The 18,066-nt window shown below is 38.0% G+C and overlaps 1 protein-coding gene across 2 annotated transcripts in view; it reads right to left on the bottom strand.

Annotated features, from left to right (window-relative positions):
* Window positions 1–3,006: 3,006 nt before the first annotated feature.
* The window catches only part of clip1b (CAP-GLY domain containing linker protein 1b), a 65,638-nt gene continuing 50,578 nt past the window's right edge, over window positions 3,007–18,066 (bottom strand). For both annotated transcript variants that reach the window (XM_041810564.1, XM_041810565.1), the window contains 7 exons: window positions 16,609–16,654; window positions 16,334–16,377; window positions 10,902–11,007; window positions 10,609–10,774; window positions 10,326–10,381; window positions 10,120–10,232; window positions 3,007–7,603 (listed from right to left, as the gene is read on the bottom strand). In XM_041810564.1, the coding sequence (XP_041666498.1) occupies window positions 7,369–7,603; window positions 10,120–10,232; window positions 10,326–10,381; window positions 10,609–10,774; window positions 10,902–11,007; window positions 16,334–16,377; window positions 16,609–16,654 (766 nt within the window). In that variant the 3' untranslated portion in view covers window positions 3,007–7,368. The remainder of the gene's footprint in view (window positions 7,604–10,119; window positions 10,233–10,325; window positions 10,382–10,608; window positions 10,775–10,901; window positions 11,008–16,333; window positions 16,378–16,608; window positions 16,655–18,066) is intronic.

Raw genomic sequence — 18,066 nt, 5'->3', positions numbered from 1 at the left:
CCATCAAGAAACAGATTGTAAACATGCATATGTGCTACAACAACGTAAATACGGCTCTCCATTTATCATAACCTTTTTGTTTCAGATGTATCAGGTGTGCAAGACGCACACATGCGCACATGCGGGCAGCCTGAAAGCCCTTGCTTGTATACATGCAAACAAACTGAAAATCAAGCCGCTTCACGCCTCCAATCTGAAATGGGCTTTGAACCCACTAAACAACACAAAAGCTTTTGGTTTTAATGTTTTTGTCCCAGGAACTCACAGCCCAAAGCAAAGAAATAATCAGGCACCTAAAACTAGTACTTGTTGGTTTCATTTTTCCTTTTTTTGTACAGATCAGTGAAGTGTCAGAGGTTCTGATGGACAGAAACTGCCAATTTATTAACATGTTGCTCATTTGTTTAATAATCTATCTTAAAATATAGTCCCTGTAAAACTACTACTGTTGATTTCAGACTTAAATTTTTATATTATTTCATAATTTTCACAAAGCAAGTATAAAAATGGCATGCTGTGTTGTATGGGTGACATAGAAGCTTACTAGAAAAATTGCTGGTTGGTAGATTTTAAGTAGACCAACCATCCAACTGGACCAAACAGAGCTAGGCAGTTTTCCTCTTGCTTAAGACTTTGCCAAGCTAATCTCACATTAAAGTGGCATGAAATTTTCAACTCTGATCAAAAAAGCAAATATTTCCCTAAAATGTTGAACTATTCCTTTAAAAGCATTTACAAACTGGAATTTGAACACTAGCTGGAAGTGTCTTAGTCGCATCTTCCGGCAGTTTTAACGTCTACAATCCTCTCTAACCTGAACTCCAGGTCCTCCGGTCCACGTCTACTTGGGTTGGCACTTTATTGTTGTTTTCCCCCTTTAAAGTCGAAACAGACCAGTAAGTGGAACTGGTTTTCCCTTGATCGCTCATCATCAATCACCTCTCATCTCTCTTCGTGTTCTGTGTATTACTACTTATCTCTGACCGACATGTTCCTGCAGCTTTGACGCAGAAGGGTCCAGTCTTTTTAGCTCAGATGTTGGTTCTAATCCTCCCTCTTGGTGCTGTCTGTTGGCTGAATCCACACTCGCATACACATACACACACACAGATACACGTGTGGCATCAAAGGTCTGGGTTTATGTGCAGATTTGGGCAATTTACTTGAACTTTTTCCTACAGATTCAGACCTTGAAACCTCTACAACGTCTCAGATTTTCTTTCACTTCTTGACATTTTCTCATGAATTTGGATTGGAATCAATTGACAAACCAATGACTTCATACCAGAGCTGCAGAAGAACTTGATCAGAACTACTTGATCAGATTTCAGCAAATCAGCATCACATGGATGGAGAGAAAAGAAATCAAAAATGAATTGTCTCAGTTTAGAGGATGGATTAGCATATACCTCATTCCCAGTCCAGCAGCGCTGGAACTTAAAATGCTATTGTAATGACATTAACAGTTATAAACAGCATTATGTACACTCAGTTTTAAAAAAACAGATCTCACTTATGTTGTAGCTTTCACCTGATTGAGCCGATTGCTTATAGTTTGCTCATAACTGTGTGTTTAAAAAAAAGAGCTGTGAGATATAAATTCTTGTATGATGTTTTTTTTTTTTCTTGGGACCATTTTTGTTTCACTTTAGATCTTGTACAGATTTATGGTTTGGTTTGACTTATTTATTCCATCAGTAGTGCTTGGTTTTTATCATGTCCAATGGTTTTGTTTTCTTAATAAAATTCACAAAACAGTTTGGTGTGGGTGTTAAGTGTTTTTGATTTTTGTGCATTAACCAAAGTGTAGTTTTTCAGTGGGAGAACTGAAGTATCTTTTTTCCACATACAACCTTATGTCTTACATAAATACTTCCCACTTGGATTTCAAATGAAAGGGAGACTATATGATCTGAATATTTAAGTGTGATCCCCCAGACAATTTTCTTAAAGTACAGAAAGACTTATAGCCGATCAAGTCCAGCCCAAAAAAAATCTATCGAATTGAGGTCTGGGCTTTCACTCAGCCACTCCACAACAGTCACCTTGTTGTCTAAAAACCGTTTCTTTGTAGCTTTCACTGTATGCTTTGGGTCACTGTCTTGCTGGAAAATGAATCTTCTTCCAAGCTTTAGTTCTCCTCTAGACTGAATAAGATCAAGATTTTCTCATATTTTGCCTCATACATTTTACCCTCTACCTTTACAAGCTTCCAAGGGCTGGCAGCTGAGAAGCATCCCCACAACATGATGCTGCTAACACCATGCTTTACGGTGTGTTTATGGTGATGTGCAGTGTTCTGTGTCCACCAAACATAGCTGATGGCCGAAAAGACCACCTTGGTCTCATCAGACCAATGAAATTTCTTCCACTGGACCATGAAGTCTCCCACGTCTTTTGGCAAACTCTAGTCCTGATTCAATCTGAGCTGTCTTCAACAGTGGCTTTCTCTTCTCTGATAAAGCTTTGACTGGTGAAAACCCAGTCAACAGTTGTTGTATGCAGAGTCTCTCTCATCTCAGCTGCTAAAGCTTGTAACACTTTCAGAGTAGTCATAGGTGTCTTGGTGGACTCTCTCACTAGTCTCCTTCTTGCACGCTCACTTTGTTAGGACGGCTTGATGTAGGCAGATTTACACATGTGCCTACTCCTTCCATTTCCTGATGACGGATTTAACTGAACTCCAGGGGATGTTCAGCACCTTGGGATTTTTTTGTATCCATCCCAATTTATATTTTTTCATAACCTATTCTCTGAGTTGCTTGGAGTGTTCTTTTGCCTTCATGGTGTCATGGTAGCCAGGAATACTGATTAACCAGTGACTGGACCTTCCATACATGTCTTTATACTACAATCACTTGAGACGCATTCACTGCACTCAGGTGATCCAAATTTCATTTGATTAAGAGACCACTAGTACCAATTGGTGTCTGAAAAGCAGTAGAAGTATCGGCTGTAAGGTAAGAAGTTTTGGCAATATTGGAAAAACAACACAAAAAACAAACATGCTTTTCTTTTATGTATTTCTATTTGACTGTTCAGGAGTATACAGTACATAGAAAACAGTGACTTTTACACCACGTCAACATTTGTAAAATTGGTCTCAAAACCACGTCTAGATGGTGCCATATAAAACATTACACTAATAATTAGATGCATCACTTATAAAGTACACAATGTTTTTTAAAGTCTATACAAAGTGTCTTTTTTATCCCTGGAAACCTTCTTATACAATGTGAATTTTATCCACAGGGCAGAAAAATAAAATGTACACATAAAAGCTATCTTTAGTTTTCATGGCACTGTGTACACATTTATCAGAAGGAAGCCTCTGATTAGTATTTACAAGGACTAATGTTAATAGTTATGTCATGTATTATATATACACTGTTAAACTGGCAGATTCAATATGAACTGATATTTGTGCTTAATAAGTCCAATACATGTCGCTATGTAGGGTTAGATTTAAGGAATTGTCGAACTTGTGAGAAAATTTGTTTGTTTGCTTCGTACTACCAATCAGACAACTGAAACCACTCTCATGCTAACTGATGCTAGCAGGCTATTAGCCTATCTTCGCCTAGTTAGGAGGGATAGCTAGCCATGTTTGGACAAAACATGGTGCCTCAACTACCCACAATGCATCTCTATAGCTAACACTGCATTTGAAGGTTGTTAGCATTACAGTGGTAGGAGCTAGTAAAGACTGGAGCTGTTAGCCTCAACCAGAATAGAGCAGCTAGTTTAAAAATGTATGCTATCATAATATTTTGACATGGATACAAAACAAATGGACTCAAATGATGTCACTTGAGTCAATTTGCAGTTCTTGTTTTAACTTGAAACTCATTTTTATGTGCAAAACTGTCAACAAATGTTTATCAAGTGAAAAAAAGCTAGTCCACTAAAAACAAAAGATGCCAAATTTGAATGTTAAAAATGTCAAATCAAATTTATTTCCAGGCTAACTCAAAATATACTAGGTTAAATTGTAACAGGGCCAGGTCAGCTGCAGTCCCCTGTTAAAAGAGATTTTCAAAGCTAAGCTAACCTGCTGCAGATTTGTAATTAGCTTAGCACATACATGTTGCATCAGTTGTCTTGTTTTTCACTACAAAGCAAACAAACTTCCCAACATGTTAAATATGTGCTTTAAAGGAGGGCAGTGTGTATACAGAAATTACGTACCAACTTTTTTAACATAAAATCTTTTTTTAACATAACGTTAAAGCGTCTTACATTTCTTCTGAATCTTTAAAGTGGACAGTGCAGAACTAAATTAGTAAAGACTTCTACAGTTTCATCTGGTTACTGCAACGTGAGGCAGATGTATTTAAAAGCCAACCTATACTACAGTAGTCTTAGTACAGACCATACACCTTTAATCAGTGCTAGCTTATTTCTCTGTAGGAACATCACTGGTTAGAGAAAGATTAGACAATAAATAACAAAACAGAACAACTTCATACTTAAAAACAACCAACCCTCAGCTACTTTCAGTGGCATTCTTTGAAGATCTGAGCCTGAATGCAAAAAAAGTAAAAATGTTGAGGATAGGGACAGTAGCTGACAAAACAAGCTTTCAGTCCAGAGTTTTTTCTAAAATCAAACATACACATTTTCATGCAAAATGCAGTAACTACCTGAACCTCAAGCAAGTATGAAGTTGAAAGTCCTTAAAGTGCTCAATGAAGATGAAACCTGAACACATAGGATTTTCAACATGTAGCCTCAAGGTAGAACAAACAATAAACAGACCGTGGGACATTTTCTTTTTGAGCATAACCAATAATGTTGCTAAACCACTTCATCAAAAAAGGTGAGTAAATTGGTAAAAGCATGTAAAAAGAGCGATGACACTACAATGCCCTCAAAGTGAAGCCAAAATACTTGGAGCTCCCCCTACTGTCTGACTGCTTTCATAAGCTCTGCCTCCCCCATGTTCACAAAAAGGACATGGGTTTTAAAAACATGTTTCCTCACTTTAAAGTTCTGTCTTAATTTGCTGTTTTATGTTCAGTAATTAAATGTGTCAGATGTTTAGCTTTACCTGCAGTGGTGTATGCATCAGATTAAAAAAGTAGTGACATCACCTGTGCAAAATTTCACTGCCTGTGGTAGAGCATATTTTTGGTGTCACTTTTGTACAACTGGAGGACTCAGTTTCATTACTGACCTCTGCCCCTACCCCTCATTATCAAGGAAGTCTGGCTGCAGATGATTAATCTCTGATGGCCACTCTCACAGACCGTTCATATGAGACGCTAAAGTGAAAAACTTTACCAAAACCTAATAACAAAACATTTAATAAAGCTGGGTAAGCAGTCTGCTTACAGGAAAAACAAACTCATACTCCTTGAAACACTCAAACAAGGGTAGCTCACATAGCTCCGTTAGCTATGTAGCCTGTGTAGCTAAAGCTAAGCTCACAAGGCAGCTACATAAGCTACAATCTCTGTTGGCTGCGTAGATAAATTCTCGTTAGCAATGTTAACCAAAGCTCACGTTGCTAAAGCTTACTTAGCTATAGGTAATGTACCTAAATAGCAAACAGAGCTAAGATAGGCTCACAAAGCAGCTACGCAGGTACATTATCTACTTAGCTACATCAGCTCAAGCTATTTTTGCCAAAGCTCATGTTACAGAAGCTAACGTAGCTATATTGGCTAACTTAGTAACATTAATAATATAGCTCGTGTTAGCTTTAGCTATAGCTAACTAAGCTAAAGCGAGCCAACATTCGTGTTACTACTTCTTAAATGGGTCTAAGCCCAGATTAGACCTCTGAACTTTCACTCTGTTTTATTTATGAAATGTTGCTCAGTCTTTTGTGTTTGAAATATGGTTATTTCTTCCATGTAGCTGGAAGAATTTATTTATGAATAAAACTGGAAATACATTGTACCGGCAAACAGCTTCTCAGATGAACAGTCTGTGAGAATGACCATCAGAAATGTAAGGACTGCAGCGAGACCCTTCTCCTCATTTTTGAGTGACCTTTGTTACACAGCAACAAAGGAAGTGGTGAAATTTCCCCCTATGAAATGAAACAACCCTTCAAGTTCTTGATCATCCTCAGTAGTGGTCGGTAAACAGACATGACAACATTAACTAACAATTCCTACTATAAGTGATTTTAAACGAGATTTCCCTCTATTTGAAGGGCCTCGAGCATTTCACCTACCCCTGACTTCAAACAAGAATCAGGAAACCCAATTCCTAGATGTGAGCCCGCAAAACAGAGATAGGGCTGTGGTAGGGGCAAGAGGTATACTGGGCCTGAGCTGGGGTAGAGATCTATCATCTATCTGTATTGAATCAACAAGTAAAACTGACCACTGTGTGTTAAATTTATGGAGTGTCCCTTTAAATTAAATTATAGCTACTGTCGTCTAAGTCAGGGTCTTAAGCAGCAAGATGTAGGAAAAACTGGGGTTCACTTTTAAGCTGTACACTGTACACTAATGAATAAACTCTAACTTCAGATGAAAAAAAGATGAGATACTCTGGAAAAAAAAACACAGCTAGTGACTGTGAATGTTACCATTCATGCCTCCATTACAAATGATCATTAGTCTTCCAAAGGTTGGCATCCAGGCAATTCATGAAAGAGTACTTAGGCCACTACAAGAGAAAAAGTACAACAACTGACTGAAAAAAGTTTTTTGGGGGGTCATTAATCTGGAGGAAAATGTCAATATTTCTCAAGTAACGTAATGTCTCTATGGATTTCAGTTTTCAAAGTTGTTATATTTCAAAGATAAAAGGATCAACATCTTTAAAATTTTCCAGATAGTGGCCTTAGTACTCAAGCCAGAGTGATGTAGAAGAAAGACTAAAAATCATCCATTAACATACAGTATCAGTTAAAAGCTTGGCATGGCAGTGCCACTCTCTGATTGGTCTGCAGACCAAGGAGGAATGTACTCATGAAAACAGGAATGTTACTTCTTACAGGTGCTTAATTTCCCTTCATTTTCATCTGTGCTTGATTCTGTTGCATCCTCTTTTTTTGCCCAATAACAAATAAAGCCCAAAAAATCAATGTCTGTGAAACATCCCTTACTGGTGCTTAACTCAAATGCAAAACAACACATTACAAATGAAGAGTGTGAGGATGATTCTTTTCGTTAAAAACATCAATATTGCACCAAAGCAGCATATTTGGACAAGCATTCAGAACAGTTTATCTTTAGAGAAAAGAGCTTCAGAGTAAAGGATCAGATCAGGACAGCGGCTACCAGTGATATGCATAAATACAGTATAAAAATACAATATGGTAAAATCTGTCAAGGGTGTGGGGAGAGTAAAAGGTAAGCTGTGTTTAAGGGGAAGAAGAAAAAGGAAGGTAAAGAGTTTTTGGAGCTACTAGAAGGTCTGATCGTCGTTACAGGACTCGGTGGCGTGTCCGAAGGCCTCGCAGATGTCGCAGTAGGGCCTCTCGTCTGATGGTTTTCCATGATAGGTGGTGTGAGGAACAGAGTCAGGGCTCTGGGCCTGCGTGGGACAGTCCTCGGTGTCGTGGAGGTCAAAGCAGTCGCAGATATCACAGAACAGACGTGGGGTAGCTTTCTTTTCCCGCTTTGAGATTCCTTCAATAAGTCTGATGGAGACAAAAGGGAAGATTTATTCATAGTTTATCATTTTTAAAACAAATGCATTATTTCCACCTGTTTACTTCAGGTTTGACTGAAGTTACACTAACTAACTGTTTAGGGAGAGTGATAGTTTAGAAAGTGAAAAAGGTGTACTTTTCACCATTTTAAAGATTTGCATACAAATGCTATTCAGAAGCAAAAACCAATGGCTGTCAAAATTTTTTAAAAGATTATTATGAGGGGCTGCACATTGGCACAGGGGTTAGCACTGTTGCCTCACAGCAAGAAGGTTCCTGGTTCGCTTCCCAGGGCCTTCGCTTGCAGAGTTGCATGTTCTCCCTGTGTATGAATGGGTTCTCTCTGTGTACTACGGCTTCCTCCCACCATTAGATTAACTGATGATTCTAAATTGGCTGTAGGTGTGAATGTGAGCCAACCCTGGGATTGACTGCCAACCAGTCCAGGGTGTATCCTGCCTCTCGCCAAATGACAGCTGACCTCCAATGGGGATAAACAGTATGGAAGACAGATGGACTTTGAGGCCCTGTTTTTTTCCCTAATATATCTGATTTATTCAAACAGGTGTAAGCAGAATACTGATATTTTTTTCTTGTCAAAGACAAGAAAAAAAAGATTTTTTTGCACATTTTACATTTTTGCACATTCTCATAAAACTGTCATTTGTAAATCTTTGTTTTTCTTTTTGTTAATTCTATTTCACTGAAACAAAGTAGAGTTAGATCATCTGATATTTACCTAACTTCTTTACATTTCCACCTCTCTCCTTTTTGAAACCAGAACCAACATTTTTAAAAATAAAATAAAAACAAGCCTGTAGCCATGGCATGCGTTTGTTCTAGTACTGGACCGTATAGGAGAGGTGGACATTTTATACTCTGGTTTTCCGTTAACACAGTGTCTGTTGAGTTCACCTGGGTTTGTATACAGAGATGAATGTTACGGCACACAACAGGAAGTACACACTGCGCCACTGCAATGCATTTATTTGATGCTATCATTAATCATACATAAACACTGTACTAACTGTACGCTGTTAGATTTCCCGTTTATACCCCCTGTATAGGAGGTGCTGGACCAGCTCTCCATCTCGGGTAAGACTCAGTCATCGTCCCTGTCAGTGATCCCGACAGAGGGAACTGATAGTATGTAAGCTGGTGGCGAAGAGACTCACCTAACTGCTAACGGCCTCCTTCCTGACATCTGCCCTGCTACTACCAGTGCAGCACTCAATCAAGTAGCCTTGGACTGAATACTCACACCAGATGCGACAGTTAACGGCAGGTCTCCTCTAATGAACCTTGGCTCTTGTTGTATGTGTTAGGAAACATAGGCTGTATGTTACTTGTAATCAGAGTGTTTTACCACAGTCCTCAAAAAGGGAATGATTTAACCTTAATTGACAAGGCTCAGAGACAAAATAAAGTCATGCTGGTATTGCATACTGGTAGTCAACTGGACCAATCTAAGCACTGGTTATCATTATGAGTACCGTGTGCGTTCTGGAATTCCTCAGTTATGTTCACACTGCAGGCCTTAATGCTCAATTCTGATCTTTAGCTCAGATCTGATGTTTTTTGTTTGGTGTGGTCGAATTCCAAAAGATCAGATTTGTCTCTGATTTAGTATCACAATGAAAGTGGCCAAAATCTGATATGAAAATATCAGATTCAATATAACTTGTGCAGTTTACACTCAGGAAAAAAAATCAGATATGAGTCACATATGAACTACAAATCTGATTTGGTCCCTTTAATTGGAGTGTGGACGTGTTTCTTCACAGCAGCACTGCCAAGAGTCTAAACTAAGTAAAATACAGCCAGGCTAAAACCTCATGTTCCAATGTGGGCCATGTTTCACTTTATTTTTAGAATTTGCTGCAGGCCAATTAAAAAAGGACCATGGGCTGCAGTTAGCCTGGGCTACCACTTGGCCTATTATGCATATAGGCTCAGTGAAGAGGTAGAAAGCGGGTGGGAAAGAGAAGCTGACAAAGCTCACCCTATTTGTTTTTTTTTTTTTTTTCAGTAACTCACAAACACAATTTTATGTAAAAGATTATAACTTTAAAGTACAAGTGAGTCTTTTTCAGCCATTTTGAGTGAAATAATGCTGCCTCCTGTTGTTTTATTTTTGATTTGACTGACTTCTTTTAAGTTCTACAGTTTTAGGGTGTAGGTCTTTTTAAAGGACCTATTCTGTTCTCTTTGGACAAATCAGTTATTCAGTAAAGAGAAGCTAAACTGGAGTAAGGTTACACTTCCTGGCTGCAACCTTATGCTTAAACCAATTTGAGAATGGTGTTTTTTTTTGCATCTTAGGCTTAACTGTAACTTCCATCAAAGTGAGAGGAAAAACATGACTTTAAGAGTGATGCTGTTCACAACTGTAACTGATTTCTCTTTCTCTGTTTTATTAGACAAACAGACCAAAGACTAGATCCATTCATCCCTGATATAATTAAAGAGGAAAAGCATGCATTGCACATTTCTAAAGGTCTTACCCATCGGTCCCGTCATTGCCATTAAATTCAGCCAGGGCGAGCTTCTTCAGCTTAATCTTTAGCTCCTCGTTTTTCCGCTGCAGGTCCACAATCACACTGTTCAGGAAGTTGATCTGATGGAGAGGAATGAGACAAAGAACCATGAATATAAGCTGATTTGACTGCTGCATTAGAGAGTATTTTTGGAAGCATCCTGACTGGTTCACCTGTCCCTCTGCAAACTCCTTCTCTTCTCTCAACTGCTCCACGGCTGCAGAATCGCCTGCACAGAAAAATCAAACAACAGGGTAACAAAATGCAGTTATATTTTGCAAAATGGTAAAGCTAAAATAATACCAGAATGTGATACCTGTTTTGATACAATGGAAACAAAAAGTCCTTGGCATCCAATTAGGGTAATTTGCTTGTTTTTAACCACCAAAAACATAGGGACACTCCTGCACACTGTCTAAATTATGAATGTTGTGACCTCCACTGATTGCTCCTCACCTGAGGGTGGAGCTTCTCTGTCTCCTCCCTCTGATCCCTGCGTTCCCATGAGTCTTTGCTCCAGACTGTGTACACGTTCCTGCAGCTGTGCCTTGTCTCTCTTCAGTGTCTCAACAGCCGATTGCAGTGTCTTGGCCATCGCGTTTTCCCCTCGTAGCACAGCGATCTGCAGGGGCAGGTAAAGATAAACAATGCTGTAATGTGTCTGTAATGGCGGAGCACGCTGATGCAGGACCTTCAAGCTCTCACTTAAAAAAAATTTGAAGGACATGCAATGAATCTTATGTGAGCACCTCATTCCTCAGAGTTTCCAGCTCACGGTCTTTCTCTGAGATTAAAGCTCCAGTGGAGTTCTGGTAGTTTATGTCTCCATCTGTCTCCTGATTTGAGATGTTTTCTCTGCAGGGAAAAAGGCACAGTTAGAGTAAAAATCAACAACATGTTGACCGCCCTGTAAACTTCTATATAATCATAGAATTAAGGTTGCCGGTTTAGCTTAATAGGTAGAGAAGCTGCCCATAAACAGATGCTATAGTGATGGGGTTTTTTTAGCATTTCCTTCCCCTGAGAACAATACATTTTTAACAGTCTTATTCTTTGCTGCCTTGGTTGGAATAATTGTGAGTTCCTCTACCTCCACCTCGAGGGCTGGAAAACAAAACCCTGTGGAAGTGTCAAAAAACTGCAGTTCCTTGAATGGCCACTGGAAGCTGGCTCCAAAGGTGAGTCAATCCTCATTTGCACCCGTACAAAAATACCTAACTATATAACAGATTTTTACCATCTTTGCAGCCTGTTACAAAGAAATCATGTGGGTTTTTATTACAATGTTATAACATCTTAAAATTTTTTTGTTTCTTTAATTTTTTTTTCTCATTAACCAGAAAGCACAAACACAAAAAAATGTATTCCAGTCAAAACATATTTGACATTCTATTTTTTTATATATATATTTTGTTAGCTTGTACTTTTACAAGTTTGTCCTCTGACTTACTTCCCCCACTGATGTGAACTGTACTAGTAGTGAATTTTCATATGATTTAGCATTCTTAAATCATATTAAGACCTCCGGTGTGTGTGACAGATGGTTGCTACCCGCTAGCTGCAGGTGTCACCTTAGCTAATTCAGGTCAGTCAACTTGCTCTCTCAGGTATAAACCCTCTGGGCCAGATACTGTCACCTCTGCCTTTATAAAAACAAGATGGCAATGGCTAAAAGAGGAATTTAAAGCTTTAAAACAATTACAGTCGATGGTTTCTCTTCGCCTTTTTTTGTGAACTACACTCAAAGAGTGGGAAGTCGGACTGTTTACCAAGTAATATCTTTATTTGTTTAGAAGTGAAATCTTCAAAATGCTGCTTAACAGCTCCCATTGGGGTCAAAACTTAACTTTAATATATAAATGTGTTTGATCCCCATGACTGAAAAAAGAAGCTGTTGCAGAATGCAAAAAAAAAGCACTGCAGAAGCACCAGAAGTCACTAACACAGCCCATGTTAAAAATTTCCCAGCAGAAATAAACATGTTTACAGCCTAATTAAAAACAGTTGGATGGGAAGATTTTCTTTTCTTTTTATTAACTTGTCCAATTTGGTTTTAAGAGGGAAGGGAGTTACGCATGGTTGGGGGCATGACTGATGTGACTAAAATCTAGTGGCATGTAGCTGTTTGTCAGGAGGACTGAGACCTGCCTCAGCTCCATCTTTGTTTTCGTATGATCCTAAACAGGGGCAGATTCTAGAAGTGTTTAATATCCAGGAATAAGCCCAAACTTAAGAGGGTCCAGGAGTACGCTTCCCGAGATACATTTTGCTCTTCATGGACTATTTCCAAGCAATCTTTAATAGATATTAGATTTGAATCACCAACAATATGTACATCATTTGGGCAAAAATGATGCAGCTCCATCTTAAAAAAGAACACATTTTAAAGCCAAAATTATTCCTTTTAAATGCAGTAGTTCTGAAAGAGTGCATTCATTCTAAATCCTTAATACCCTGTATTGAATATCAAAATTTTTCACTTCTTCTTCCACCTAAAAAAACAAACCTGTCTGATATTTCTTGTTTTTGAATTTACATATCAAAGGGGTAAATTTAGTGTAAATATGGGGTTCTACATTTGGTTTTATTTTTATAGACAGAAAATACTTTTATCTAATGCAATGTTAATGCAAGTTTTATGTTGCAGTATAAGCTATTACAAGTAAATTAATTAATAAAAAAAAAAAAAAAGACATTTCCATGCCCACGTGTATGCTATAAATTTTTACCTCCGTCAAGGAGGTTATGTGATCGGCAGGGTTTGTTACTTTGTTAGTTAGTTAGTTTGTTAGCAACATAACTCAAAAACTTACGGACGGATTTTGATGAAATTTTTTAGGAAATGTTAGAAATGGCATAAGGAAGAACTGATTAGATTTTGGGAGTGATCCGAATCACTGTCTGGAGCCAGGAATTTTTTAAATGATTCTTCACTATTGGGAGATAGGGCTAATGGCGGAGGTCTGCGCTCTTCAAGTGCTTTTAGAGTTTCTTCATGTTTTTATTGATCATAACATTACATAGAAAAAAAATATTTTTAACCAGCCTAAAAGATTCTGGGCTTTTGAGAAAAGGGCTGAAGTCCTGTATGCTTCAAATGCTCCAGTCAGTAACATCCTCTGGCTTTTTCCACTATTTACTACAGGTTATCAATGCTCAATTTCATAATTACCATGAGCAAAACAGTAGAAATCATAGATTTGGTAGACGTTTGAAGCCAGACACAACTAAGGTTCTCGAGGTAAACAGAGTTCAAATTCTACAGTCTGCCAACAAATTCAATCTCATCAAATCATTACCACGTCGCTGAGTCCCCCACAACATCTCTTTTCTTAATAAATGAATCTGTATGTGAAGCAGGCCGTTTCTCTAAACCACACCTCTTGTCTAAATCATGTTTACCTGACAGCCCTCTCTCCCTTCCAATCACTTATTTCCGCTCTAATTGGTCATCACCTCTCCTTCATTTCCCTCCGGCCAACACCACAGAGCTCTCAGCTGCTCCTCGTGTCTCTCTGTTGCACTTATCTTACATCAGACACCAGACTTTGATCCATGACTGTCATCCTTCTTCAGCTGTCTCTCATCTCCCCTCTATCATATATGCATACTTTACTACAGACACTACTCTGTGTTGAGGTGACATGCTTTAATCCTCTGATGACTGGGCTAAGGAGGAAGAGACAGACTTAAAATAAAACCAGCAAACAACTGACTTCTAAAGATAATCAAATCACATTTAAGTATCAGATGAGGAAAAATCGGTTCAGAATAAATATGAAAGATGCATCAATTGAGAAAATCAGAGCAGAAACTGATACTGACGTTAAAAATTATAATTCAGCTGGTTCTGAAATTTCTCATGCCTGTTTTTAAATGAGCTATGTGATTCAATCTATTAGTAATCCCTCCTGTTGAATTGTAACTAGATCATGTCTTACAAACTGCATGTTGCTGATCTGTCCTAAACACAATGTTAAGACTGCAACACTGCTAACTTCTTCTTTTTTTGAGCATGAGAACAAATCAGAGTTTGCCCAACAGGGGACTTTTTCTGCTTAATAAGAATAAACTTCTCAAATCAGCAGTTAAGTTCACTGAGATATCAGCTGATACCAATTTACAAACACTACATCAGTGCATGCCTGATAATCTGAAGTTTGTGGCTCTCAAACTGCAATATTATAATGGAATAATAGTTTTTCCTTCACTAACAAAAGCCTACAGGATTCCAAGCAGTGACCAGCAGAGGGTGACTCCACCCGCTGCAACAAAGGTCAGATTGTCCAGAAGTCTGAGAACTGAGCTGACCTCTCATTTTCTTGTATTATCTTGTCTAACATTTTCCTGAAGAGTCTGTGTTCTCCACTGCTACTTTCAAGTCTGCTTTAATACAAGAGGATGTTCCTTCAACAAATTATGGTCTGATTTAGAGTCAAACCAAAGGGGAATACTTTGGGACATGGCTGCTTCATGGTTGATGAATCTTAGCCACAAAAACTTGAGAAATGTGTGGTTCTGAGAAGTTCTAAACAGGGCGCCTGGGTTGGTGGTTGTAGTCGTTCAGTCTACATATCATATGTACAAAGGCTACAGTCCTCCAATCCAGTGGTTTCCAACCTTTTTTTCCTAATGGCCCCCACCCCCCATTCATATCTAAGAAAAGCTAAAGCCTCGAGGACCCACTTGGAAAAATTAAACATCAATTTAAATTGTTTTCATTGGTTAAATGCCAACATAACAGGCCCACATACACTTATTCTTGCCAAAGATCTATGCATAACCTATCCATTATTATGACAGCATATTACAACTGTGTGGAAGAAAATCATACCAGATGAAGCTGATTCCATGCACAATTCCTGCACTTGAGAGACTGAACAAATGATAGTTCATATTGGGACTGATCTATGAGGGAATAATTATGATTTAAGCCTAGAATGGTCACATCATCAGTTTAATATGGACTCAGAAGAGATATTTCTGTAAACTTGGGTTATCCAGTCACTGTTTTCACTTTGGTTTCTCTTAAATTTCTGACTAATTTTTTTTTGTTTAAAATGTCAAATTTAATGACTTTTAAACTTCAAAATATCTTTCTTTATTACAAATTCACAGCTTCTTAAACCTGGTTTCTTGTAAATTGATGACTGATTAATCTCAACATTTCAAGTAAAAAAAATAAATAAATAAATTAATTAAAAAAAATAGCAGATCAGCTTAATATATGTATATCTTAGGATGGCCCTAATGCGCTGTTGTGCATTGTGTTTTTAATTCTGATTAAAAAACAGCATATATGCACATCTATTTTTGATCAGACAAAGCCCTGCACCCCCTTTAAGATCTTTTGACCTTGCTCTAATCGAGCGACCCAGGTTAAGTGCAACCAGTATGTCATTCCCCACTTTCTCTCCAGATTACAGTTTTCAACTCCATCCATCTTCTTTGTCTTGTATGCATAAATGCCCCAAAATACAGGTTAAAAATGCATCAAAGTGATTAAAAGTGCTGGAAATTTTTTCCCCTAATATTTTATGGATAAACAATTAGCCAATTAATTCTTAATATATGATGAAATATAAAATACCAGTTATTTACTGACCTTTAAAAGATGAAGACTGATTTTAAGATGCTTCAGTTAATAAACTATTAAGAAATGCACATTTAGAATGTCTTAAATCTGCAAAGAGCAAAATGTTAGGCTCCTTAGTTACTGTTTATGTGCTTCTAAAAATAATGTTAGTTTTAGTGAGCATGTGGATCAAATGTTCTGTGGCTTTAAACTTGATTTGCACATTATAACTGAATGTAATTTCCTTTTTTACAATGCCACACTAACACAGTTAAAACTTGAAAGCTACTCCAAAGTTAGAAAAAGACTAAACTGAGCAAATAAAACCCTATTCATTTCAAAATATAAGATGTTATTTAAAGAAGCAAGCACATGGTCTGCAAATCAAAGCAGTTCTTCAGCATACTAAGGTTCATTTACACAATTTTTAGTGTTGAGGAATTTACATTGTCCCTTTCAAATAGTAAGACTCTTGAAAATTTCAGCCAGCACGTAACAAAAAGTGACATTTCTATGACTATCACAACCAGGAAGCACCAGACATGATTAAAGTCTGAACAAAAACTGAAACAAAGAGAGAAAGGAAAACATTTTCTTATTTCTTACCTGGTCTTCATGACTGCCTGCTGACTGTTTCTCCCTTCGTTGTTCTGAGGACAAACACACACAGACGTAGAGACATTTTAATAGAAGCTAACCCTGTCTGAGCTCTTAGAGTTCATTCACTGCAGGGAGCAAATCCTCGCCATGCCAAGACCTATTAATCAAATTACTCTGCTCTTGAATCTCCTGATCTTTAACGGGATAAAGGAACCAGCTTATGTAACAACTTTATCTTTTTTTTTTTAAATATATATATATATATAAAGAAAGGCCAGTACCTCCTCAAGATGCTGAGACTTCTGGGAGGCCAGCTTCAGCTCTTCACTGGAAGAGAAAAGAGAAAGAGTGAGGGGGGGGAGAGATAAGGAAACACTTGAAGTGCTGCAGTCACATCGCTGTGATATCTGTGTCACCATCATGGATATAAGATTTAATCTGCTGGTGCCACATCTGTTTAACATCGACATAAGCATTGCATGCTGACATGAAACCACAACAGAAGTGGCTGTAGTTTCATCAGCTTTGATTTCAGTATTTACTGAATTATGGTCCAAAAACATTCAACATTATGTTACTCACTAGAAGACTGCATTAAATACAGTAAAGATTTCACTGAAAGTTAGAATAGCTTGTGCTGAATTTTGATTGCAATTATGATTGAAAAGGGACACATTTTCAAAGCCATTTCATGCCTCTTTAGCCATCATGCTTTTGGGTTGTCCGTCCATCTCTCTGTCCGTACATACATACAGTGGCTATAAAAATTATTCACCCCCTTGGATGTTTTACCATTTTATGGATTTTATGAATCAGTCATGGTCAAAATAATTTTGCTTTTCTGACAAAAAATAATCAAAAAACTCTTTAATGTCAAAATGAAAACAGATTTCTACAAAGTAATGTCAATTAAATAGAAATATGTCATGCAAAATAAGTGACTGCATAAATATTCACCCCCTTCAAGTCAGTATTAAGTAGATTCACATTTGGCTGCAATCACAGCCCTGAGTCTGTGTGGATAGGTCTCAATCAGGCTTGCACATCTGGACACTGAAATTTTAGTTCTCTTACAGACTGAAGAAGATTGTCCTCCAGGATTTTCATAGTTTGCCACATTTATCTTACCCTCTACCTTTACAAGCCTTCCAGGGCCATCTGCCAAGAAGCAGCCCCACAGCATGATGCTGCCACCACTGTGCTTCACAGTGGGGATGGTGTGTTTGGGGCGATGTGCAGTGTTTAGTATCCACCAAACATAGCATCTTTTTGATGGCCAAAAAGCACCATTTTAGTCTAATCAGACCAACAAGCTTTCTTCCAGTTGACCATGGAGTCTCCCACATGCCTTATAGTGAACTCTAGTCCAGACTTATTTAGTTTTCTTCAACAGTGGCTTTCACTTGACCACTCTTCCATAAAGCTTTGACTTGTGAAGAACCTTGGAATCAGTTGTTGTATGCAGAGTCTCTCCCATCTCAGCTGCTGAAGCTTGGAACTCCTTCAGAGTAGTCATAGGTGTCTTGGTGGCCTCTATCACTAGTCTTCTTCTTGCACGATCACTCAGTTTGTAAGGACAGCCTGATCTAGGCAGAATTTTTTGTATCCATCCCCTGACATGTACTTTGCAATAACCCTTTCTCTGATTTACTTTTGAGTGTTCTTTTGTCATCACAGAGTAATGGTAGCCATGAATACTGATTAACCAGTGACTGGACCTTTCAGACACAGGTGTCTTT

The sequence above is a fragment of the Cheilinus undulatus genome, linkage group 17 (genome assembly GCF_018320785.1).
Source record: "Cheilinus undulatus linkage group 17, ASM1832078v1, whole genome shotgun sequence".
NCBI lineage: Eukaryota > Metazoa > Chordata > Actinopteri > Labriformes > Labridae > Cheilinus > Cheilinus undulatus.
Note: the sequence above shows the minus strand (reverse complement) of the source record. Positions and strands in the feature narration are given on the sequence as shown.